The sequence below is a fragment of the Elgaria multicarinata genome, chromosome 2, assembly GCF_023053635.1.
Source record: "Elgaria multicarinata webbii isolate HBS135686 ecotype San Diego chromosome 2, rElgMul1.1.pri, whole genome shotgun sequence".
Classification (NCBI taxonomy): domain Eukaryota; kingdom Metazoa; phylum Chordata; class Lepidosauria; order Squamata; family Anguidae; genus Elgaria; species Elgaria multicarinata.
The window spans coordinates 172,479,405-172,506,804 of NC_086172.1; the positions used below are offsets into that span (position 1 = coordinate 172,479,405).

Here is a 27,400-nt window from a genome sequence, read left to right on the forward strand (position 1 = left end):
GGCTGTCCAGCCGCTTCTTGAAGGCCTCTAGTATGAGAGAGCCCACGACCTCCCTAAGGAATTGGTTCCATTGCCGTACTGCTCTAAAAGTCAGGAACCTTTTCCTGATGTTCAGCGGAAATCTGGCTTCCTGTAACTTGAGCCCATTACTCCGTGTCCTGCATTCTGAGAGGATTGAGAGCCAGAGTGGTGTAGTGGCTAGAGTGTTGGACTGGGAGTCATGAGATCCAGGTTCTAGTCCCTGCCTATGATTTCATTGAACTGACAACTGTATAAACATTTTTGAATAGCCCTGAGGAAGGGCGTTTTCCGTCCGAAACGCGTAGGTTGCTTTTATGAAATCCTTTTCTATACAAATAACAACTTTCGAGATTATCCTTGGTTCCGCCCCTGCCTTTGGCTGGTTTTTTCACTCCCCCATGGGGTTTCCCTTTTCTTCCTGCATCTAGTCCCCACTTTGCCATGGAAACCCACTGGGTGACTTTGGGCCAGTCACAGACTCTCAGCCCAACACACCTCACAGGGTGGTTGTTGTGAGGATAAAAATGGAGAGGAGAATTATCTACACCACCTTGGGTTCCTTGGAGGAAAAAAGGTGGGATATAAGTGCAATAATAAATAAAATAAATAAATAGTCGGGGGCCACCACTGAGAAGGCCCTCTCCCTTGTTGCCATCTTCTGGAACTCCCTTGGAGGAGACACCTGGAGGAGGGATTTAGATGAAGATTGTATTGTATGGGTACTGTATGTGTAGGTTCATAATGAGAGATGACTGAGAGGAAGAAACATCTCTGGGATGCCATTTTCTCCTCCATCTCCATGTCAGGCATGATGACCCAGCTCTCTGATAAACTGGCGATTCAATCCTAGGGTGTCTACGTGCAAAGACAGGGTTTGGGTGTAGAAGGGAGATCATAGGAAGTTGCCTTCTACTGAGTATTGTAGGGTGACCATATGGAGCATCTGTAACAATTGTATTGAAAAGGGAATTTCAGATGTTGTCATTTGTAGGCATGCAGCACCTGGTGAAATTCCCTCTTCATGACAACAGGTGAAGCTGCAGGAGCTATACTACAGTGACCAGATACAAAAGACAGCAGCCGAGTTGGGCAGGCCTGGGGATCTTCGAACTGGGTTCCAGTGGGCCAAATGGGTAGAAAACTGTCAAGCCTGAGCCCCCAACTGGATCATTGCAACTTCCCTAGTTACAGTGCTGCCTTTCCTAATTTCAGCAAATGCAGCTTTTCTGGCAGGTTTGCCAAGAGAGCTCCCCTGGTCTCCTTTATGCAGGGCCCCTCCTTTCTCCTTCCCTTCCGATCCTCTGAGATAGAATCCCCGTTTTGGTCCTCTGCTAGAGTAGAGCGGACGTTCCTGGTGGTACGATGGCAGGGACAACTCCTCTCAACAAAGTGTGTCCTTCCATTTTCATGCCACTTCTCATGTCATTCGGTGCCATCCCCAGAGAGATCTGGCGAAGAGTTTGCAGAGGCAGCCTGAGGACAAAAGGGAACCTGGAGTATCTGTTTACAGCGTCTCCGTTTATGCAAGATTTATAACCGAACATTTAGGCTACAGGATATTGAATTTTAATTACCCTTCTCCGACATTTCCCTCCCTCAAACCAACTGTATATATTAACGGGAAAACAGATGCGGGGTGCATGTATTTTAAAATTCAGATCCTTTGTGGGAGGCGTCCTAATGAACGCCAGGGCTAATTGAGAGCTTGGTCTGTCTCTAAAGCTGTACGGGGGAGCACCGAGGCCAGCCGTCTCTCGCTTCTCATTGGTATTGGAACTCAGTTGGTGCGGGGGGCGGGGAGAGAAAGGGAAAGGGAGTTTTGCTCAGGAAGCAAGGGAAATTAAGTAATCCTTTTGGACGCAGGCTTAGAGGAACGCTGACGGCAGCAGTGCTGATTTGTAACATTTGTTGCTGCGCACAATAGGGAATTGGTAGGAGGGGGGAATGGCAAAAAATCCACCCCACAAAACCCTTGGAATGTGTATCTTGAAAAATGAGGACGTTATAGCGCTTTGCATTGACTGGATTGCCTGAAAAATCACATTTTTAAAAACCCCTTGCGAGAAAACCGCAGCACAGATGTGTGTGAATTTTTTCACACATAAGTAGCTCCAGGCCATCTGTAAGGTCACCAAGTTTCATGTTTCTATCTTGAAAAACAAAGAAGTTATAGGCGTTTATTTCTCCCAATCCAAATCTAGGGGGGGAAAGCATCTGCTGCTCTTAAAATGGTGGCCGAATCAATTTGGACCAAGCCGATTTGTTTTGGAGTGATTAAGATCTCCCCCCGATTTGATTCGGATCTGTTTTAGGGAGGTCCGAATCACCCTGATACGATTCGTATTTGAGATTCGTTCTCGAATCAACGCATGGCCCTAAATTGGTATCATAATGCACAAAGGGATTTGGGGTCGGTGATGGTGAAGGTTCATGATTGGCTGAACTGCTCTGATGTCAGGAAAGGGGCACTGTGGGAAAAGCACATCCCCCTGCCATTGGCTGAGCTGCTCTACAGGCCTCTGGCTGCCATTGGCTGAGTGGCTCAGATCCTTAGATAGGGGAAGGGCAGGCACAAGGGATGAAGAAAGGAGGTGGTTGAAAGTGTCAAGGAAAGGAACAGGTTCTATCATCTCTCTCTCTCTCCTCCCATCCCCAAATAAGTCCTTTGAGCTGTTTAGGTTTTTATACGTTAGTACCAGCGGTTATAATTGACACTGGAAAGCAGGTCTTAAAAACACTGGTGTGGTGTGTTCGTTGGTGTGAGGCCCTGTAAATAATATTGCCAATTTGGAACCAACTGGAGTTTTCAGACACTTTTAGAAGGGAGGCCCACCACCACCCAGGCTTGCATGAATACTTTTTGCTGCCTGGGGTAGGGTGGCCATGTGTCCTTTTTTACAGGGGCTGGCCTCTGTTTGAAGGATTGCCAGAGGGCTGTCCTCTATTTTGAAGGTATCCTTGTTTCGAAGGTCTGTCTAGTCCAAGCCTGGTTTGAAGTCAAAGTACCATTAGGAAGAGCTGGCTCATGACGTCGTCCATCATCAGCAAGGCACACAGACTGAGCAAGGCACACAGGTGACCTGATCGCAGCCTTCCTTAATTTGGAGGGATTAATTTCAAGGGATTCAAGAGCTGCAGCTAAATGAAAGCAGTTGTAGTTTTCCCATCCCCATTTCAAGATCATGAATGAGTTGTGAGAGGGAGGCCTCGAAACAAACTGCATGCCACGAAATAGCCAACCTCAAAACGTGCCACAGATAAAGGATGTCATGCCACAGACACTTTGCGCATGCCAACATCCCTGCAAAGAAGTCCGCTCCAATGTCAGAATTTGCACAAGTGCCCTAGTATATAGACTGGACTCACTCCACTTCCCACTAGGAAGTAACTGGGCAATTCACTTGCCCCCCACCCCACCCCACGTTGAAAGTTGCCATACCACTAGCAATGGCTTAGTGATATAGAATCATAGAATCATAGAATAGCAGAGTTGGAAGGGGCCTACAAGGCCATCGAGTCCAACCCCCTGCTCAATGCAGGAATCCACCCTAAAGCATCCCTGACAGATGGTTGTCCAGCTGCCTCTTGAAGGCCTCTAGTGTGGGAGAGCCCACAACCTCCCTAGGTAACTGGTTCCATTATCATACTGCTCTATCAGTCAGGAAGTTTTTCCTGATGTCCAGCTGGAATCTGGCTCCCTTTAACTTGAGCCCGTTATTCCGTGTCCTGCACTGTGGACAAGTCCGGTACTATTTCTGCTTCCCATGTGGATATGGATTATTCACACGTGCATCACCAGCATTTCTGCACTGGAGTGCACAAGGAGGAGGTGTTTTTTTCTAAACATCATCACTGTTTGCTCTCCAGCATTTTCCTGTATTTGCTTTCATTCCAGCTTTGCACACCACCTATGGTGTTTAGATCAGAATTTAAGCAGCCTTGTCCTGTTACATGGGGCTGCTGCGATTGATCAACCAAACCTTAAATGTCAGAATACAATTCTGAGATTAAAAATAAATAAATAATAACACTGGAGAATGCTGGGAGTTGTAGGACTTTTTCCTGCCTAAACATTCATAAGACTGTGCCCTTAGAGGCAAAACAACAACAACACCTAAGGGTGGGGGACACCCAGAAACAGCCCACTGAGCATGCTCAGTAACCACAAAATGCTGTCAGTTAGAGGTGGTGGGGGGAGAGAATGGAAAGCTGGGAGGAGGGAATGGAATGGAATAAACGGGAAAAGGTCATGGAACACTAGACACTAGATTTTGTTTGGATATTTTAAGCCCAAAACTTCCACAATACTGATGAGTCTTTTTAAAGCTTTTCTGGCACTTTACTGCAATAGGGAATGCAACATATTCCAAAACGTGATGAAATGACTTATTACATTTGTAACCTGAGCCCAAAGCAACGTAACATAGATCCAAGCTGGTTTACTGTCCAGGAATTAGAATCATAGAATCATAGAATCGTAGAGTTGGAAGGGACCTATAAGGCCATCAAGTCCAACATAGTTCCGCGGGCTGTAGTTGCTGACCCCCTCGTTGAATGTGTCCGGGCATGAAAGCTCCAAAAGGCACAAATTATTTTTAGAGTCTGTTCGAGATTAAAAAAAGAAATGTTCCAGACACGTCCAGGCGCTTCGGTTCTGTTCCTATGCTGAAATAAACTCCAGTGTTTTATGGCTTGATAATATAATTATCCAACATTTTGACTAGACTGATTCGATAATGATGCGTAGAAAAGGGCAATTTAAATCTGGCAAGGGAAGAAGGAACACTTGCCTCGTTGCCTTCTGTTAAATGAGACATTTTGGGCTGCTGAACCTTTTTGGCATGGAATTATTTTGTTGGGTGTCTTTCCATATCGAGTCAGTAATGGTTTTTTGAATGCAATATATATATATATATATATAAATTAAAAGCCTCTGATTCTGTTGATGCATGTACTACTTCCAACATGAGACATATGGTCATGGAAGAAGAAAACAGCAACAGCATCCAAGCAAAACCTCTGTTGTGTAAAGCACTCACAAGTCCTTAGTAGTAGCATATGACACTCATTGCAATGGCTAATTAGCTTTATCGTTCAGACATATGTCCTGTCTTAAGGACTGGGCAGGCAGATGACAAGACAGAGGCATCCCAGCTCAGGCCAAGGCCTAGCTATTATTATTATTATTTTATTATTATTTATTTATATAGCACCATCAATGTACATGGTGCTGTACAGATTACACAGTAAATAGCAAGACCCTGCCGCATAGGCTTACAATCTAATAAAGTTGTAGTCAACAATAAGGAGGGAAAGAGAATGCAAACAGGCACAGGGAAGTGTAAACAGGCACCGGGTAGGGTGAGGCTAACAGTATAGAGTCAGAACAAACTCAACATTTAAAAGCTATAGGGAAAAGAAAAGTCAAGGGGCGCGTGGGGCTTTCTCAAAGCGGCCGCAGGGTGGAGTTCCCCCCTCAGCAGAGGGCCAGGCCGGCCGCTCAGCCCCTCCCTCCCGGCCCCAGGCTGTACCTTCCTCCTGCAGGTAGATCATCCGGTCAAGCAGGATGAGGGTCTCCACCAGGGGAGCCAGCAGCAGGGCCAGGCTGAAGAAGGCCACCACCTGGTGCTGCCGGGCCAACATGGCCTCCAGCCGAGCCGGGTCCAGGGCCACCTTGGGGCTCATCCCGAGATGCTCCAGGCCCAGGCGGGCGTACCTGGCGGGGGAAGGCAGGCCGGCCTCCAGCTATTGTTCCCACAGTGGCCGACCAAGGTGCCCAAGGGAGACCTTGGATGCCCAAGGGAGACCTCCCAGATGCCCAAGGGAGGCTCAGAAGTAGGGATGTTGTAGGCACCCTACTTGGTCCTGGAGTCTGATGGACGCCCCGCGCCTGCCTCCCCTCCCCGGAACCAGTCAGGCCCCCGTGGTGCTCCGTTTGCACCTTTACTCTTGCATAACTGGGGCCTTTATAGCCACCGTTTATGCAACGGGGAAGTGCGCATTTCCGGAGGCTCTATTGTTTCGCAGCGTGGAGCCTCCGGACGAAGGCGGATGGGCTCACAACGTCATCGGACAGTTGCTGAACCTCAAAAGAAGCCCACATGGCGATAGACAGTAATGGTGGTAAGTGGAGTGTCTGACGAATCAGATGTGGGTGAGTCCGTCCATCCCGACTCACAAGTAGGAATGAGTGCAATAGTACTCATAGAATCATAGAATAGTAGAGTTGGAAGAGGCCTATAAGCCATTCAGTCCAACCTAATGCAGGAATCTACCCTAAAGCATCCCTGACAGATGGTTGTCCAGCTGCTTCTTGAAGGCTTCTAGTGTGGGAGAGCCCACAACCTCCCTAGGTCATGGGTTCCATTGTTGTACTGCTCTAACAGTGAGGAAGTTTTTCCTGATGTCCAGCCAGAATCTGGCTTCCTGTACCTTGGGCCCGTTATTCCATGTCCTGCACTCTGAGATGACCAAGAAGAGATCCTGGCCCTCCTCTGTGTGACAACCTTTCAAGTATTTGAAGAGTGCTATCATGTCTCCCCTCAATTTTCTCTTCTCAAAACTAAACATGTCCAATTCTTTCAGTCTCTCCTTGTAGGGCTTTGTTTCCTCTTCTGCTTGTTGTCCCAAACAGCTAGTATACAGAGGGAGCATGCCTGACACGTTTAGCCATTACTAACTTAAGCTTCAGTGATGTTAATGGTACTTAAGGACATCTGACCTTAATTGGGTTGGAGCTCTAGTAAATATTTCTACAGTTTCATATTTCCTGGCTCTGACATAGGAATCTGGGTGGCTTACCATCTGTTGTTAAATGAGGCAACCACGATGGACTTAAGAGCTCTTTGTGAGCTTAGAGCACAAAATGAGTTTCTTTGCAAGTGCACAGAGTGCTTTCAAGCTTCAATCTATGTTTGTCCATCAGGACAGAAGGAGTGAAGCAAACAATCTCCAAAAGGCCTTTTGGGTAGAAGTATTTACTTCATCTGATCCCTGAATCCTGAACCAAAAAAGGGTCACTTTGTGGCGTTTTGGGGCTTGTCCGAAGCAAGGCTGCTGTCTAAAGCAAGGCTGTTGCCATGCTGCTTCCCAAATGTTGAGATCACTTTGGAGGTTTGGAGAGATACCGAAACACAGACAATGTATTTGCAAGACTGAAAAGAGAAGATGCATTTCTCCCCAACCTTTCCGTATGAGGAAAATGCTAGGTGAAAGGGAGATAAGGGAGGGAGTATAGTTTTATGACTGACAAGTCTGGCTTCCAACCAGGACTCTCTTTTTTTTATTCCCAATCCCAGTGCTTTGGGGAGGGTTGTGGAAGGAACTTCTCAGAGGCTGCGTCTGTGCTTTTACTGCATTTGGTGAATTTGGTCTGAGTCAGCAAGAGTCAGAGGAAGTTAGGGATGGACAAATCTGTCAGTTTCAATCTCTAGATTTCTTATTTTTCCAATCATAGAATCATAGAACAGTAGAGTTGGAAGGGGCTTTAAGTCCATGGAGTGCAGGAATCCACCCTAAAGCATCCCTGACAGATGGCTATCCTGCTGCCTCTTGAAGGCCTCTAGTGTGGGAGAGCCCACCACCTCCCCAGGTAACTGGTTCCATTGTCGTACTGCTCTAACAGTCAGGAAGTTTGGCTTCCTGTAACTTGAGCCCATTATTCCATGTCCTGCACTCTGGGAGGATCGAGAAGAGATCCAATCTTAAATTGAATTCTTCTCAAACTTTGAGAATTTCTCCAGCTTTAAGTTTGGCTCATTTTGGAAATTTTTAAATAAAAGTTTGCACAAACTGTTGTCATTCAACCTCGATTTGTTTGTGCACGTTTATCCCAATACAAGCATGTTAGTAAATGACAGGCCTATGTAGTGCGGCTCCGCTCCGCTTCAAAAATCAAAGCAGAACTCCATTGAGGGGCTGCTCTGCTCTGATTTTTGAAGCGGCTCGGTTGCTTCATTTTGTTGGGTCCTTGGCTGTTTTCTTGCCACTCCCTACCCATTCTTCAGTTAATTCCCCTCCACTTCTTAACTTTCTACTTTCCTTCTTTCCACTTAAGTCTCTCCATTTAAGAACATCAGAAGAGCCCTGCTGGATCAGACCAAGGGTCCATCTAGTCCAGCACTCTGTTCACACAGTGGCCAACCAGCCGTCGGCCAGGGACCAACAAAGCAGGACATGGTGCAACAGCACCCTCCCACCCATGTTCCCCAGCAACTGGTGCACACAGGCTTACTGCCTCTGATACTGGAGGTAGTACATAGCCACCAGGGATGATGATGATGATGATGATGATGATGATAATAATAATAATTTCTTACCCGCCTCTCCCTTTGGATCGAGGCGGGGACAACATTAGTACAGGAATCAACACATCTTAAAAAACTCTTGAATTTACATTGTCTGGGTAGGCCTGCTGGAAAAGGCTAGTCTTCAAAGCTGCCTTAAAATCACATAGAGAGTTAATTTTACGAATCTCATCCGGCAGGCTGGGGGTGACAGCCATTGATAGGCTTCTCCTCCCCCTTTTAAAGCCATCCAAATTGGTGGCCATCACTACATCTTGTGGTAGTGAGTTCCATAATTTAACCTATTCTATTCTATTCTATTCTATTCTATTCTATTCTATTCTATTCTATTCTATTCTATTCCTGTTCTGTTCTGTTCTGTTCTGTTCTGTTCTGTTCTGTTCTGTTCTATTCTATTCTATTCATACAGTGCCCAATCACTTGCCCACAGGAAGCCAATAAGCAGGACATGAGGGCAACTGGATCCTCCTGCCCATGTTCCCCAGCAACTGGTGAACATAGGTATAGTGCATCTGATACCTGAGGTACCATATAGTTATCAGGACTAGTAGCCATTTATAGTCTATAGTCTAGGTCGCTTTTAAAGCCATCCAAATTGGTGACATCTTGTGGTAGCGAATTCCATAGTTTGACCATGAGCTGTGTGAAGAAGTCCTTCCTTTCATCTCCCTTTCATCTGAGAGGGAGAAAAATGTCTCCCCACCCACTTTCTCCACCGTGTGCTGTATTTCGCAATTCACCCAGAAGTAAAGGCTTTTCCTTCCTTCCTAGGGGATCAGCAGTCTCTTCAGTTCCTTAAAAGTGGTGCGCCTCCTGCGGTTGGGCCGTGTCGCCAGGAAGTTGGACCATTATCTGGAATACGGTGCTGCAGTGTTGGTGCTCCTGGTCTGTGTCTTTGGACTTGTGGCCCACTGGCTGGCTTGCATATGGTACAGCATTGGAGATTATGAGGTCATCGATGAAATCACAAACACCCTCAAGAAGGACAGCTGGCTTTGCCAACTGGCAGAGAGTATTGGAACGCCGTATCGGTACAACACAACTGGATCAGGGCAGTGGGAAGGAGGACCCAGTAAAGACTCACTTTATATAACTTCGCTCTACTTTACCATGACAAGCCTTACGACGATAGGGTTCGGAAACATCGCTCCGACCACCGATGGAGAGAAGATCTTTTCCGTGGCCATGATGATGGTTGGCTGTGAGTACGATGGCTTTTGTATTTATTTCAAGGGCTGTTCTTTATCGTTTTTGTATGGGATTTGTGTACCATCGCAACCGAATCACAAATGCAATGCTCGTGTTTGATTCGCCTTAAATGGTAGGGAGTTTGGCCTGTAGCAGTTCTGCTCAAATGGTTGGGTAGGACAACGACACTGGAAGATTCATCTTCTCATGATCCATCTGGGCTTCCAAGTCTCTGCTCTAGGTGACAGCTCAGGTGAGGAGGCACGACGTGAGACAGGTGGCTGGATCACATCTGGGACTTGGGTTAATTTCAGGACCATAGACAGGAGCAACTGGCAGGGATTTATAGTCAGGCCAGAGAACCTTTCTGGATGTTCCTGTCCTTAAGTGCAGTATCTGAATGTTAATAGGCCTGGAGCCTTTATTTATTTATTTATTTATTTATTTATTACATTTTTATACCGCCCGATAGCTGAAGCTCTCTGGGTGGTTCACAAAAATTAAAACCATAATAAAACAACCAACAGGTTAAAAAGAGGCTCGGAGTGTGGCAACGAGTGACAGGGCCTTTTCGGTGGTGGCCCCCAGACTATGGGACGATCTCCCTGACGAGGCTCACCTGGCGCCAATGCTGCTATCTTTCCGGCGCCAGGTTAAGACTTTCCTCTTTGCCCAGGCATATGGTGGCACATCTCAATCACCCACATGTTTAGGGTTTTTTTAAATGGTTTTTAAAGCTTTATGTCTGTATGTTCTGTGTTTTGGAATTTTAAATTTTGTATACTCGTTTTTATCTTAATTTTAGAATTTCTGTAAACCGCCCAGAGAGACCTGGCTATGGGGGCAGTATATAAATGTAATAAATAAATAAATAAATAAAAACACAAATACAAAATACAGTATAAAAAGCACAACCAGGATAAAACCATAGGTGTTGGCTTCTCTTGGGGAGTGAAGGTTGGAAGAGCCGGTTGGGTACTGCTCCTCAGGGTTTCCCTGTTCACTAGAGGAGTCTGAGATCCACCCTTGAAGTCAGGGAGCAGTGGCATCTCTTGGGGGTTGTGTGGATAGGATATGGGCAGTGGTTCCAGTTCAGAAGGAGCAGGAACTGGTTCTGGCGCCTTCTCATTGTCACTGTCACCAGAGGCTTCTTCAGTCTCTGAAGGCTCCTGGTTCTGTGCTATGACACATTTGTTCTTTTCACCTGCTGTATCAGCAGCTGTATTTCTGTATGGTAGCATACGTGCACATTCTGTCTTTATGACATCATAGGTGTGTCTATGGGCATTCTAATACAATATCTCCATTCATTTTAAAGGCCCAGTTCATGCATTACATTTTTTCTTAGATGTACAGTATACGTAAGATTTATTTTTTTAAGTGTACACCTAAAACGGTAACATTTGAATAAGACATGCACATGTTTGGAAAGATGCATATCATAGTAAATTCAGAGAGCTTGGCTGCAGGACCATGTTGAATCTGTTCATAATGGCAATCCTAGGATTGCTGCCATGTCTTGTGCAATCCTTAGGGTCTATGTTTTGGACTCCATGCATGCATTTGGACATCCATCTCTGTGTAGGGGTGTTGCGGGTGACAGAACATGTCCACGAGACCCCCAAGTCCACCACCACCCCAGACTCAGTCAGGTGTTCCTGCAGCACATTCACAGACTTGTGGGTCAAGCATCTGCATGGCTGACGAGTGCCCGGCAGCTGTCTGCCCCATTCTGGAGCCTTCATTGCGCATGACGACGGAAGCTCCAGAAATCGCACATTTCCACCGTTGCATAAATGGCAGCTGTAAAGGCCACATTTATGCAAGAGTAAAGGCGCAAATGGAGCATTTGTGCCTTTACTCTTGCGTAGATGGGGCCTTTACGGGCACCATTTATGCAGTGGGGGAAATGCACAATTTCCAGAGCTTCCATTGTTGCTCGCAGTAGAGACTCCAGGACAGGACGGATGGCAGCCAGGCGCATGTTGGACACTTGCTGAGCTGCTGAGGAAGCTTGTGGAGCATGTGAGCAGGGGCAAACAGCAGCGGCAATGTGGTGAGCTTCCCACAACTCACTGGGTGAGTTTGGCCACCCCTATCTTTGTGAATGCTGGTGGAGCATGGGGTGACATGCGACAGAGGCCTCTCGGCCTCTCAGACAGGCTTCATCATAAGATCTCATGCCGTACAAACCGTCCATGCTCCCGGTCCTCTTTACGAGACCACAGCAACTGTCCGTGCGTCTGTCGTTCCCTTTCCCTGGTCTTAAAATGTCGGCTGCGATGAGGTTTAAAATGGCACACTCAGGCCAGGCCCATGGAGGTCAAGGTGGAGTCAATTTCTCTGACAGTATTTGAAATCACATTGCGGTGTTGGAAGTGTCTCAGTCTGTTCTCTAAAAGTGTGAAAGGTTTGCAGCTCGGCTGCAATGTCTATTTTTATCACCCGTGAATGGTATCCCTCGTCACCATGGGAGCTGGAGGCAACCGAGACGATTTCGCGACACGATACATTGTACGGGTTCTCTCCCACCCACCGCGCATCTTCCTTTCAGCTTTCCTGCTGATCAGTAGTTCCTCTGGAGCATCCATAAGAATGGCAGTACAAAAGAGACTGTGTTTCTCTTCTCGCCTGCTATCAAAGCGAAAAGCCCTTCAGACAGAGGTGAATCTTCAAACCACAGTGCAGTCGGAGCGGCTGGGAAATGCAGCCAGGAGGTTACGGAGTGATGTGTGGCAGGCCGGTAACCCTCAGACTGGAAATGCACAAGATTTAACCTTGATGCCTTATTTTACACCTGGCCACAATGATTTGCAACGCATCAGGCCAAATTCCAGAGCAACCTACCTGAACGGGGTGGGGAGAAGGGTCCATGCTGTGGAGGCTGGAACGCTCCCATGTCAGTGGGCAGTGAATCTGCTCTAGGGCTGTTTCTATACCTGCCTTTTTTCCCAGGGATCATCCCTGTGCATGCAAATGACACACACGGGATCCCAGGAGCAGGCAAGGATGATCCCTCCATTTACCTGGCATAATCCTTAATAATAATAATAATAATAATAATAATAATAATAATAATAATAAAAATATTTCTAACCCGTCTCTCCATCCTGATCGAGGATGCCCTGCCTACTTCACTATCTGCTCACTCTAGTGTAGCTTCTGCAGCTTTAACTGTTGTGATGAAGAAGAAATTTCACCACTTACTGCATGCATACAAAGGACACCTGCTGAAATTCCCTTTTCTGCTCAACTCTTAAAGATACAGGAGCCCTGTCCTCCTTTCCATATGGTCATCCTAGAATAAACTAAGGCCTAATCTACACCAAGCAGGATATTGCACTATGAAAGTGAGATGAAAGCAGTATATAAGAGGCAGGAGCCACACTACTGCTTGATAGCGGTATTGAAGTGCACTGACAACTGTTGGGGCCCATTGACACATACCATTTACCGCTTTCATACCGCTTTCATTGTGCAATATCCTTAGGGCGACCATATGAAAAGGAGGACAGGGCTCCTGTATCTTTAACAGTTGCATAGAAAAGGGAATTTCAGCAGGTGTCATTTATATATATGGAGAACCTGGTGAAATTCCCTCTTCATCACCACAGTTAAAGTGCAGGAGCTATACTAGAGTGACCAGATTTAAAAGAGGGCAGGGCAGGGCACCTGCAGCTTTTACTGTTGTGATAAAGAGGAAATTTCACCAGGTTCCCCATATATACAAATGACACCTGCTGAAATTTCCTTTTCAATACAACTGTTAAAGATACAGAAGCCCTGTCCTCCTTTTCATAGGGTCACCCTAAACATCCTGCTTGGTGTAGATTAGACCAAAGAATGTTTTTTGGGGTGGGGGTGGCAGATTGCCCCCGCCCCCGTATGTCCATAAAGTTGCCAACAGATCAGGAAACGAACCCCAGGCTTATTTCTGTACTTGATCTGCAGAAAGCGGCAGCTGAAGTTTGCCATGACATAGAGCTTTATCACACCAGCGTTATACTGTGCCATCACTGCGAATTGCATGCAAAGAACTTTGAAGTTTTCCAGTTTATAATCTCCTTTTATTGTGAAGTACTCCTATGCATCCTGCTTTAATTGTGCTATAAAATTGAAAGACTTGCCATATTTTGATACTAGATTTTGCGCATATCATCCGGGCGCCACTGGGGCGCAGGAGCAGGATTTGATATGAATTAAAGAAATGCTTACATCTGCGTAAGCTTTAAAGATAAAGACTTCAAAATTGGCACAGTAATAGATATTAAGGAGAGCTTTAAGCATACCAAATTTGAATCAGATTGGGTCATCCGTTGATTTTTTAATGATTTTTTTTTACGTTCCCCCCCCCATAAACCCACTTCCTGGTATGCAAAGGATCTAGCCGCCCGGTAGCAGCAGCAACAACAATAACGCCAACAGCTTAGCGCTGTAGGGATCATTCGAGGGAAACAGGTACGTGGGATGAAGCTCTAAGTATCTGCTCCTGAGCTGCTGTTAAAGGCACCGGAGCATGGGCTGGCTGAAAAAAAGTAACAGTTGGCAGCTGTAGGGTTTATATCCTATGCCTTATCCAAAAAAGAAGGAAGGAAGGAAGGCCACTTCACACCTTTGGTTTTCGAAGGCATTTTGAAAGACCCTTCCGCAAGCATCCCTTTTACCAGTATTCTCATGGTTTCGCTGGCAAGGGGATGTTTGCAGCAGCACTGCGGCAATTCCTAAATAAATGCAGGGAAAACATTTCTGTGTTATTGAGGACACCTCGGGCTATAAGCATTGCATTTTTAATCAGGCCCTCTCAGGCTCTGAATATATAAACCCCAGAAGGGTTTTTCTCCCCCCCCTCCCCCGTGCCTAGGATCTCAGAAGTACCTTGAAGTTCTCCGTCTCTCTTGCTTCTTTTCACTGGGCTGCTCCCTGTCGAATATGACACACAAGCAGGATTTTGCAGGGTTTGGGCGACTTTCTGAAAACTTCCTGCACTGTTAGAGAGGAAGAGAAGTTACTGACTTCTGGGTCTTTCCCCTCCCATAATCCCAGGCTGAGGCCATTCAGAGCTTGAGTGTGTGTGTGTGTGTGTGTGTGTAAAAACATGCAAACAGAATTCCATTATGGTGGCTTATTTTGTCTATCTATTTGTCACATCTTGGAATCTGCTTTTGTTTCTGAGAAGGGGGCATGGGGGCTTATGTTGGATCACTCTTTTTTATGTAGCAGTTGGAGGCAGGATGAGGGCAGACGGGTACCGGGTGCGTCCTTGCTGCTGCCACCGCCGCCGCCTCCCTGCCGGCCTCCTGCTGCCGGGGTAAGAGCCACCCGGGTCGGAGAGCTTGGCGGAAGCCGAGCTCTCCGACCCGGGTGGCTCTTACCCCGGCAGCAGGAGGCCGGCGGGGAGGTGGCGACGGCGGCGGCAAGGACGCGGCCGGTTCCCCAGCTGCCTCCTCCTCCGTCTCTTCCTCCGTCTCTTCTTTCGCTGTCTACACTATCATTTTGACGGCGCACTGGAGGGGCACACAAGCGCCTTCAGTACGACGTGTAGATTCCCTCCCTGATAGAGAGCGACTACTCTTGAATTAGAACCAGACATCGCTGTGCAATTCCCTGTGCACCATGCCGCCCTTGGCACCATTTAACACTGAACTGCCTCTGTGGACATTTGACTACTTCAGGGAACCTGAAACCACTCTGCAGTTTGGCACCAGGCCACGGGATTGGCACCTGTCCAGGGGAGGCCTGGATATGAAGCAAGAGTCATTTTCCAAGCCATGGTTGGAAAATGCCATGTCAGGAGGAAGCCTGGACTCTGGTAGCTAGATACGTCTTGCCTTGTACTGAGCCTGGCCCGTAGCCAGGGTATCACATCTCTCCCTTCAATAAGCACAATGTGGACTCAGAAAAGACAAACTGCTCTGGCTTAAGGTGGTCCCTTACGAATCAGTCCAAAAGAAGAAATACATCAACGACAACAACAAAGAGGGGGCGAGAATTTGCATACAATTTGCATGTGGTAATTGATAAGTATAGAGGCAAATTTTGAAAGGTTTATTAAAATTTAAATAGAAATATAGGATGAGAGCAATCCCTTGACCCCTAGACAGTGTCTGAGGGGCTATAGGATACTTAGGATTCCCAGCTCTGAGGTCAAAGACAGCACTCTGACTTTGGGGGTTGGAATCTGCTATCTGAACCCCTCCTCCTCTCCCTCCCTGGTGTTGAAAGGACAGCTCCAGTGGGTCTCTGAGGTTGGGAGCTCAACCTCGGAGCAGGGGATGTTCTGGAGGGGAGGGAGGGGAGGGGACTGGAGAGGCCAGGATACGAGCTGTCCTGAGCCTCTGCCAGCCTCCAGCCCCTCCACTCGGAAAGCGCCCCAGCTAGTCAGGGAAAAAAGCCCGTCTAGCACAAAATGCACGGTGGGTGGACTGGGAGGTGAAGATCACCTCTGTCACTCCTCTTGCTTTGCATAGGATGACCGTAAGGCTCTAAGTTTGGGGGCTTATGCCCCTGTGGTGTAGTGGCTAAAGTGTTGGACTGGGAGTCGGGAGATCTGGGTACTAGTCCCCACTCAGCCAGGGAAACCCACTGGGTGACTTTGGGCCAGGCACCGACTCTCAGCCCAACCTACCTCACAGGGTTGTTGTTGTGAGGATAAAATAGAGAGGAGGTGGATTATGTATGCTGCCTTGGGCTCTTTGGAGGGAAAAGGCGGGATAATAAATGAAATAAATAAATAAATAAATCTCGCTGTAGTGTGGCCATGTGACCAGTGTGCCTCCTTCCTCAGTCAGCTGCTGTCCAGATGTAATGAGCAACTTCCAGGCCCCTGAGCCTATTCTCCTGATGGTTCTCGATTTTTAAAATGGACTTGGATTGGACTGGCCAGGGATTCAGATAAAGGAACCTTCAAAATAGAGGACAGTAAAAAAGGATGCAAATGCAAGGTTTTAAAAGAGGGCCTTTAAGGCCGCGATTGGCACGTGGAAGGGGGGAAGGCTGGTGCTCATTCTGGGGCATCCAGAAATTGCACCATTCCCCCGGCCATGCTAAGGGTGTGCTGGGGGAATGGCACACTTTCTGGAGGTGCTGGAAAGTGCACTTTGCTGAGCGCTCATCCAGCCTGGCTCCTTGGACCAGGGCTGGATGAGCAGGGCTCAGCGAACTCGCAGGGTGAGCCCCCCCCCCATGAGTTCTTCATTCTCTAGATGACCCCGGGTTCTAATATTATGGGAGAAGGACAAAAATGTCTCCCTATCCACATTCTCCACACCTTACATCATTTTGTACACCTCTATCATCTCTCCTCTTATCCTCCTTTTTTGCAAGCTGAACAATCCCAGCTGTTGTAACCTTCCCTCATAGGGGAGATGCTCCAGTCCATTCATTATTTCAGTTTCCCTTTTCTGCACCTTTTCCAGCTCTACAATATCTTTTTTTTATTTTTAGGTGCCGTGACCAGAACCGTACACAGTATACTAAGTGGGGTCGCCCCATAGATTTGTATAACGGCATCATCTGTTTGTAAGCCAGGGTTTTAATTAATCCAGCTAGACGACATAACTCCTTATGTGTTAGATTAGTTGGATAAACAAATCCAATTGGGGGAAAATAACACCGGTTGAGGTAATAGGCAAAATTGCTGCAGATGTTTAATTTGCAATCCCACTAATTCAAATGGGCAATTACTTGTTTTGCTGGGTGTGTGAGCTAGTGTTCTGGCACAGCAGTTCAGAGAGGCAGAAATTCCTTAGGTGGCATCTGTTTTCCTGGCTGACACATACCTGGAAATCGAACCCCAGTGTATTTTCTATGTTTATTGCAAAGTCATATTTCTGTCGTATGGATAGGCATGACTGGGCACCTGCCAGGGGCCTATACTTCAGCAGGGCATAGCTGCGTGCAAGGGGTGTGCCGGGTGTGCTCAGTCACACCCTAATGTCTCAAGCACTGAATTGGGGGCCCATTGAGTAGGGCTTAAGATGCAGCCGGAACGGACCTCCGGCTGCCCTCTGGCTGCTCCGCTGCCTCCAACAGCGTGCCATTTCTCCCAGAAGCAGGACCAAAAAGGAATACCTCTACCAGGAGCCTCTCTGCTGGGAGCCATGCTTCAAAGAGGCCAGGAGGAAGGGTCCCAAAGGCAAATATCGCCTCTTAACTCCCTCCTCTGGCCAGCGTCACTACAAAGGCCTGAACTAGATCTACGGGTCTAGCGTGACGGAGAGATGAGGATCTCGCGATATTGTTATCAAGAGATCTCCCCCTCTGTTTACACGCGGCGCGCGATGACCTCGGAGGAACAGATGTCGTGCCCACCATTTTTTTTCTTAAATCAGATGAGCACAGGAGCGCTGGTACATGAATTGTAAGGGTTTTTTTTAATTTAAAACAAGTTTTGCCACTCCCCCACCCCACCCCTGATGGGTGCAGAGCTCCTGAGAAGTTCTGTGCCCCGTGCATGGTTCCCAGCTGCTCGCGAGTAACTACAAGGAGCCGGAACAAACTGCGACACCCGCCCACACGTTCTGCGGAACGCGGAAAAAGCGAGCTATAACTGTAGGGCCATATCCCGGGGAAAGGGAGAGATCGTCCCTCCCTGCTCCCAGGATCCCCTGAGCGTCATGTGAATGCACAGGGATGATCCTGGGGCGATCCCTGGGATATCGCCCCATCGAGCTATGGCCAAAATCTCACCAATGCTAGGGCTCAAGGAACATCTCCTCATTCCCTCCCCTCACCTGCAACAGCCCTCCTGTGGTCAGGCAAACGAAGCGTAGAGTAGGGCATCAATGTCTGCAGTGTTTAATAAATAAATGAATAAAAATAAGCTCCTTTATGATTGAGTATTCAAGAAATGTTCGCCTCTAAAAAGAAAAATTTCTGGGTGCACACCCTAATGAAATGTGCTGCGCATGCCTATGCAGCAGGGGCCTCCTGACAAGTGACAATAGCTCCCGGACTTTCTCCTCCCCTCCACCATGGCAACTTACTTGCTCATCTGCCTCCTGTTCTGGCCCAGACAATGGTGGTGGTGAGACTGGAGATGCCACGGCCTGCTGGCTCACTGGCTCTCTGCCTGCCAAGCAAATGAGTGGGAGCAGTTATGACAATGAGGGCGAGGAACGAAAGCCGGTGACAATGGTGGTGGAAGGTAGACTCACAGAAGGAGGGGGCCCATTGAGGCATCTTGCCCAAAGGCCCTCAAAAACACGGAGTCAACACTGATGGTAGTCCTTCCTCAAGACGTTATGGTTGAAGGACCTGAATCCCCCACAGAAATGCTACCGGCAGAGCCATACATTTCTTGTGAGGACGCTCCTGTCTATGGATAAACCTTTGCCCAATTGTACGTTGTATGTAATTCTTTTATTTTTTCAGTACTGGGGACGGGTGAGAAAATAGTTCTGTCAAGGTTCATGAGGATTAGTTGAATTTGTGCCTCCTGAGCCCACATGTGAGGTGAGACCGTCGCACGCTGAAATCTGCAGTTTTCCAAGCTCAGTGATGCAAGTTCTCCAGGGAAGAATATGCACATAGGGTAACCATATGAAAAGGAGGACAGGGCTCCTGTATCTTTAACAGTTGCATAGAAAAGGGAATTTCAGCAGGTGTCATTTGTATATATGGAGAACCTGGTGAAACTCCCTCTTCATCACAACAGTTAAAGCTGCAAGAGCTATACTAGAGTGACCAGATTTAAAAGAGGGCAGGGCACCTGCAGCTTTAACTGTTGTGATGAAGAGGAAATTTCACCAGGTTCTCCATATATACAAATGACACCTGCTGAAATTCCCTTGTCTATGCAACTGTTAAAGATACAGATGCCCTGTCCTCCTTTTCATATGGTCACCCTATATGCACAAGGACGCACATACTAGTGGGAAGTGTGCAAAATATGGATACGTTAGAGAAAAGTTCACATGGAACTGCATTGCATCAATAGAAAAGCTCTTGAGAAAATGTGGGTATTTGAAAAATGGTACACAGAAATGCATAGATTTGGGACGAACGTGCAGAAAACAATGTGAATTTCAGTGCAGACTTAAAACAACAACAACAACAACAACTCAGCATCTTGGGCAGAAAGAGGACAGAATGAGCTTAAGCCTGCAAGTCTGAAAATGTTGGCGAGAATGAAATGAAGAGCTCTGTTCACTACTTAACACTTGATGACTTAACACCTGATGGCTCAGCTGAAAGTACAAATGGTCTCCATGGAAGGGCTTTGCGCCTGTGGTGGTACAAAACTCATATTGGTGATGATAGATTTGTGTGTACGCCGCGTTCACACGTGTGAGTTATCACTTGATGGTGCTAAGGTCAGGTCAGCGAGTGACAAAAAGGCGTGTGTGAACCAGGAGTACTTTACACCACTATTCTACATTCCTGCCTGTTTTTTTTTTAAGGCTGATAGTCTACCCTACCCCTCCTGAAGGCCTCTCTTTCGGTCTGACTTGACCTTTCTCAGATTTGTGTTGCAACAAAGAAAAGAAAAGAAAAAGGAAACTGACCATGGAATTAGAAAGTGCTCTGGGCTCAGCAGCTTGTGTGAAGTCACCCAATGTGATCGTCGGCTTCATGCTTTTAATAGCAAAGCAATGACAGATTTGAAAGGAAAAAGCAGAATAAGGCTAAAAATATAAGGCATTTTTAGGATCAAAACTCCAGGGAGAGGCTGGAGCCGACTCACATTGTGCCCAAGGTGCAGAAAGGGCTATTTTGGGTTGTATGCATTGCCTGGGCCTTTAGATTATCTTTATATAACTCCTTGTGCAGTTTACAAAAGATTAAAACCTTAAAAATATGATATCACACAATGTAAAAACATTTACATATGAAAACAACTAAAAAAGGATTAATAATATAATCCCAGGACTGGTAAAAACCTTATCATATGTTGTCAAGAGCATGAGAGTAGAGGAAAGTCTGAACCTGGTTTCAAAAGAATGGCAATATTGGCACCAAGTGGACTTCACTTAGGGTGACCATATGAAAAGGAGGACAGGGCTCCTGTATCTTTAACTGTAATGTAGAAAAGGGAATTTCAGCAGGTGTCAATTGAAGAGGGTGAAATTCTCTCTTCATCAACACAGTTAAAGCTGCAGAAGCCCTGCCCTCTTTTGTATCTGGCCACTCTACTATAGCTAGTGTAGCTTTAACTGTTGTGATGAAGAGGGAATTTCACCCACTTCAATTGACACCTGTTGTAATTCCCTTTTCTTCATTACTGTTAAAGATACAGGAGCCCTGTCCTCCTTTTCATATGGTCACCCTAACTTCACTCCGGGTGGTGTGACACAATCTGAAGGCCACCACTGAGAAGGCCCTCTCCTTTGTTGCCACCCTGTGAACTCCCCTCAGAGGATACACCTGGAAGAGGACCTCAGAAGTTCATCCTAGTGTATGGGTAGGTTCATACTGCGAGAGGCCTCCTTCAGGTAGGGTGACCATATGAAAAGGAGGACAGGACTCCTGTATCTTTAACAGTTGAAAAGTTTAACATAGAAAAGGGAATTTCAGCAGGTGTCATTTGTATATATGGGGAACCTGGTGAAATTCCCTCTTCATCACAACAGTTAAAGGTACAGGAGCTATAGTAGAGTGACCAGATTTAAAAGAGGGCAGGGCACCTGCAGCTTTAACTGTGGTGATGAAGAGGAAATTTCACCAGGTTCTTCATATATACAAATGACACCTGCTGAAATTCCCTTTTCAATAAACTGTTAAAGATACAGGAGCCATGTCCTCCTTTTCATAGGGTAACCCTACATCAGGTATTTTGGTCTCAAGATGTGGAGGGCTTTATAGGTGAAAGCTAGCACCTTGAATTGGGCTCAGAAACACGCAGTCCGCCAGAGCAATTGGCTTCTTTAAAGAGAAGAGTAGATGCCAGAGCACCGCCTTGACCACCTCATTCTCCATCCAGCTCTTGCATGTTTTGAGGTGAAGATAAAACAATTGTTCTTCTTGCTACAGTAAACTTAGCTGGTCAAGGCATTGGCAGAAAGGCTATGTTGGAAGTTCATCACAAAGAGTTCAAGTCTTCTTGTGCTAAAGCCTCCTTCACCATTCTCAGGTTTTTCTCAGGCCTTCATAGTAACTTTAACCCAGGGGTAGGCAATGCGGAGCCCATGATGCCAGTGTGCCCCAGATACCTTTCTTGGCATCTATAAAGGTGCCCTACCTCCCCATGTTTTTGTAATTAACATATTTTCTTACCATCCGCTGAGATTCCTGTGAAATAGGCTTCTGTTGGTGCATAAAACTATCGGTTCAAAGGAGTTGTTCAATGTGTTGGGGCTCAGACCTCTCCACTGCTTTATATTCAGTCTATTGCCATGCCTCCTGTGGCAGCCATTTTATGATGGAGCCCATCACAGTGTCTGAAAATGCCAAATGTGCCCAGAAAGGTTGCCTAGCCCTCCTTTAACCTAGGCGTAACAGTGGTAGCTCAGTGGGTAGAGCATCTGCTTTGCACCTTAGACGGTCCCAGATTCAATCCTGGCAGTAAGGCTGGAAAAAAACCCTGCCTGAAACCCTGGAAAGCTGCTGCCAGTCAGTGTCGACAATATTGGGCTAGATGGACCAAGGGTCTGATTCAGTATAAAGCAGCTTCCTAGGTTCCTAAGGCTGAGATATAATACCGGGATATATGATACTAGCTCACAGTCAATGTTGGACAGTCATACAGTCAGTGCAAAATGACCACAGCTCAGTGGGTAGAGCACCTGTTGCTTAGGGTGACCATATGAAAAGGCGGACAGGGCTCCTGTATCTTTAACAGTTGTATTGAAAAGGGAATTTCAACAGGTGTCATTTGTATATATGGAGAACCTGGTGAAATTTATTTATTGTTTGATTTATTACATTTTTACACTGGCCAATAGCCGAAAATCTCTGGGTGGTTCACATAAATTTCCTCTTCATCACACCAGTTAAAGCTGCAGGAGCCCTGCCCTCTTTTAAATCTGGTCACTCTAATATAGCTCCTGCAGCTTTAACTGTTGTGATGAAGAGGGAATTTCACCAGGTGCTGCATGCGTACAAATGACACCTGCCGAAATTCCCTTTTCTATGCAACTGTTAAAGATACAGGAGCCCTGTCCTCCTTTTCATATGGTCACCCTCCTGTTGCTTTGTGAGCAGTAGGTTCCAGGTTCAACCCTTGGCATCTCCAGTTAGGGCTGGAAAAACTCCTGTGTGAAGCTCTGGAGAGCTGCTCCAGTCAGTGTTGACAATACCATGGTCTGATTCGACATAAGACTGCTTCCCATGTTCTTATGGTCAGGGATGGGAAATGCCGTTGGCCCTGGGAGACCAGAGCTCCTGCCAGTCAGAGTAAAATAGACCTGGAAAAAGACAGCATCCTGTGTCTTTAAGAAGCTCCCCCTTTCTCTCTGGCAAAAAGCGTGTTCTCCCAAACAGAGTGGAGTCAAAACTTCTCAGAAGACTTTCTTTCTGAGAAAAGTTCTGAGATTTTCCTTTCTTTTCTTTGTTTCCCCACTCCCTAGAAAAAGAAAGCTGCTCTGCAGAATTTTCTCCAAATATTTCCCCACCATTATTTCTTTAAATGGCAATTGCCTCCCTTGCCACTGCCAATGTTCTCTAGCAGAAGGAAAAAAAACTGAAGGAAAAACTAATAAAGTGATGCTAATGCTGAGCCTTAACCTTGAGAACTGCAAGAGAATTGTCCCATCTCCTGGAGAAATTTGGTGAAACGCCCATGAACAGGGTGGATAATTTTGAGAGGCCATTTGCACACAGCTTTATTTATTTATTTCATTTCTATACTGCCCAATAGCTGAAGTTGTCCGGGTGGTTCTACTCCCAAACTCACATGATGAAATCATTGGTTTGTCCAAGAACCAAATACTCTGTCTTTCCCGCAAGGAGATCAATGCAGTATACATGTGGCCTGTTCAGACCACACACAAAACCATGGTGAGGGTTAGGGTTAGGGTTAACCCTAACCCTTTGCAACAAATGGTTAGTGAGCATGTTTAAACTGTGGCTATGTAGCCCCCATGGTTAGGAATGGTTCACATGACACACTAAGGTAGGCTGACCATATGGAAAGGAGGACAGGGCTCCTGTATCTTTAACAGTTGTATTGAAAAGGGAATTTCAGCAGGTGTCATTTGTATATATGGAGAACCTGGTGAAATTTCCTCTTTATCACAACAGTTAAAGCTGCAGGTGCCCTGCCCTCTTTTAAATCTGGTCACTCTAGTATAGCTCTTGCAGCTTTAACTGTTATGATGAAGAGGGAATTTCACCAGGTTCTCCATATATACAAACAACACCTGCTGAAATTCCCTTTTCTATGCAACTGTTAAAGATACAGGAGCCCTGTCCTCCTTTTCATATGGCCACCCTACACTAAGGCATAAAGTTTAGCTCAATGTGCTTAAACATCATGGCTTTGAGTGTCATCTGAACAGGGTCATAGAGTTGTATCCAATGGATTGTGTCCAATATTAGTCTAACTTAAGTCTCATTTGTTTCAATGGATCTCCTCTAAGGAGGACTAACATTGAATCCAACCCTTTGCTCTTTCCACTCCCAGACTGTGGAATGGCCTGCTGGGAGAGATTCGCCAACTTAACAGCCTTTCTGAATTTAAGAAAGCTATAAAGACTGATCTCTTTCGGCAGGCCTACCCAGATGAATTTTAAGATGTCTGGCTGTTATTTTAATAATGTATAAGTTTTATATGTTTTAAACAGTTTAATGTGTTTTATAGTATTTTGTATTCAAAGATGTTCCCCGCCTCGATCCGGAGGGAGAGGCGGGTAAGAAATAAATACCTCCTCCTCCTCCTCCTCCTCCTCTTCACCATGACCCTGTGAAATGGGATAGGCTGAAACACAGTGGCAGGTGGCACCAGGATTAGTGCATCACCGAGCAAGCCTAGATTTCATGTAAAAGAGTGCGCATTAGGTTTTATATGGACCTCTGCGCAAATATAAGAATTCATGCATGCTTGGTAACACTGGCAAAGTGGGCACAGATGAAACAGGGTGGGCAGCAGATTTAAACATTTTAAAGGGACATACACAATGGACGTCTGGTTGGTTTTGTCTTTCCTCTGGTATTGCAGTTTTCTCATGTTTTCTTCTGTTGGTGCTTGTATATTTTGACTTTTAATCTCTCCATTTTAACTTTACTGTTGTTGCTTTTTAACTGTATTTCATTGTTCATTTGTTCTGATATGCTGGTTATTTTACCTTAATAAACTTGATTGATTGTATTGCAGTGAAACCCAGAAACAAAATTAATTATACTACCTCAAATCTCACAGCGTCGGTTTTTCATAGAACTGATTGTAGTTGCCAAAGCCATGGAATCTGACATTTGTCACAAAAGTTGAGTTCCCCACACTTAGGTTCCACACCATAAACGGGAGTTTCATGACAGATGGTCCTGTCACCACCTGCCAGTCCAAATGGTGTTCCTGTGGCGTCAGAGAAAATGACAGGCTAGAAAATAGCCTCCTATGTGTGGGAAGTTTTCAGGAGGGGAAAATCCAGGCATCCAATTTACCCACCGGCAATCGCAAGGGGTACAATCTCGGAATCGTTTCACCACGTGATTTCCCACGTGCGTAGACCAGGGGTTGGGGGTAGAATGTAGACTTCCAGATGTCTTGGACTTCAACTCTCAGCATTCGTGATCATTGGCCATGCTGCTGGCAGGGGCTTCTGGGAGTTGAAGTCCAAAACACCTGGAGATCCACTAGGGTGACCATATGAAAAGGAGGACAGGGCTCCTGTATCTTTAACAGTTGCATAGAAAAGGGAATTTCAGCAGGTGTCATTTGTATATATGGGGAACCTGGTGAAATTCCCTCTTCATCACAACAGTTAAAGGTACAGGAGCTATAGTAGAGTGACCAGATTTAAAAGAGGGCAGGGCACCTGCAGCTTTAACTGTGGTGATGAAGAGGAAATTTCACCAGGTTTTCCATATATACAAATGACACCTGCTGAAATTCCCTTTTCAATAAACTGTTAAAGATACAGGAGCCATGTCCTCCTTTTCATATGGTCACCCTAGATCCACTCTCTTGCCCATCCCTGGCATGGGCTACCTGTTAGCCCCACGCCCAAATTTAAGTTCTGCTTTAGTTTTGCACAGCGGCTGATCGTTGGATATTCTTTGCCATTGTGTCTGCGGCTTGTGAAGGCCTAGGTTGCATCACATTTTCTGGGTCTGTGATAATTCTTTTCAGCGCTAATTCCAGGGCTGGCGCCAGACTATATTGCGCCCTAGGCAGGCGCGTTCTGAAGCCCCCCCGCTCGCTCACTCACCACCCCCCTCACTCGCCTGCCCACCCGCTCGTTCGCTCACTCACTGCTCCCTCCCGCCCGCTCACCCTCCTGCCCACCTGCCCGCCGCCCCCGCCCGCTCGCCGCTCCAGCTCCCCCCTCGCTCACACGCTTCGGCTCCCCCCATCGCTCGCCCGCCGCCCCCGCCCGCTCGCTCACCGCTACGCCTTCCCCCCTTGCTCGCCCACTCACCGCCCGCTTCCTCCCGCTCCCGGCTTTGAAGCCAGGACGCTGGGGTTGGGGGGCGGGGCAGAGGCTTTGAGGCGGCGCGCCTGGAAGTGGCTTCCTGGTGCGCCATACTGAAGCCTCCGCCCCCAGCATCCTGGCTTCAAAGGAGCTAGGACGCTGGGGTTGGGCGGAGGCTGGGCCGGTGGCTTTGGAACAGCGTACCCGGAAGCTGCTCCCCTCGTTTGCTTGGCACTCTAGGTGGCCGCCTGAGTTGCCTCTATGGCAGCACTGGGCCTGGCTAATTCTACGCTTCTTGTCCTTAGAAAACTGCTGTCTGCTCAGCTCTGTGTGTGTGTGTGTGTGTGTGTGTATTAAGCCCCAAAGCTGGCTAGTGCATATGCTGCAGTTCTAGTCGGGGTCACACGCCAATAATGATTAAAAGCAACACTAAGCGTGCCCTGTGGCATGTTACAGGACCCTGCACAGACTTTGTCAGCTGGTGCCGCTTAACTCTCTCGTCCCTCTTAGCCCGCTCCCTTAGTTCAGGGCAAATGTTTCCTCTCTCCATTTTTAACACAAATAGCTCATAATACTCTATTCTCTGCTGTCCGTTGTGGAAGATGAACAGTTGCGTTTAGGACAGGGCTGGATTTTTCTAATGCAGAATTAGAAGGGATTTCCCGCCCCGATGCACGCATTAGTCTGGCTTTCCAAACCAAATAAAGTCTCTTCTTGTCCTTTAGTGTTTTTTATCAGGGATCATGACAACAATGCGTTGTTCATGATGCATTAAAAGAGTCTCTTCTGGGGATTAGAATTCTGCAGGGGACATGTGACGCGCAAAGACCCCCCTCTCCGCAGTCCGATTTTACTCAGCGCCTGCCTGAAATGGCATCGGATATTATATTATGCAGGGAGACAGGGAGAGAAAAACAGCCCAGCCAGAAAGGATGAGCCACAGTGGCCAGACCAACTATACGGTTAATTGCAAAATTTAAATACCCAGGTTGTCCTCATGACGATTCATCAGCTTAAAGTTAAGCTTGTAGTATACAGGGATGCTTTCCTGCTAAATGGGGGCATGATCAGAAGAAGCAGAATGAAGACCCACAGAAACAGAAACAAAAAGGAAAAAATGCAAAAAATACAAAACGAAACAAAATGCAAATAAAATACAAAATTAACTACGTCACATAGGATGTAGTTAAACTATGGAATTCGCTACCTAAACAGAGCCACACATTCAGAAGGCATGTGGAGGGAAGAATGTGGTTAGAGAGACATTTTTCTCCCTCCCTCATAATACTAGAACCCAGTGGGGTCATCCCATGAAGCTGACTGATGGGTGATTTAGGATAGATAAAAGGAGACACTTCTTCGTACAGCGCATAGTTA

At 46.7% G+C, this 27,400-nt stretch overlaps 1 protein-coding gene across 1 annotated transcript in view; it reads left to right on the forward strand.

The window, feature by feature from the left end:
- KCNH5 (potassium voltage-gated channel subfamily H member 5) overlaps positions 1–27,400 on the forward strand; it is a 231,592-nt gene that overhangs the window by 80,820 nt on the left and 123,372 nt on the right. Inside the window, exon 7 of the mRNA XM_063118135.1 lies at positions 9,099–9,528. Coding sequence (XP_062974205.1) covers positions 9,099–9,528 — 430 coding nt within the window. The remainder of the gene's footprint in view (positions 1–9,098; positions 9,529–27,400) is intronic.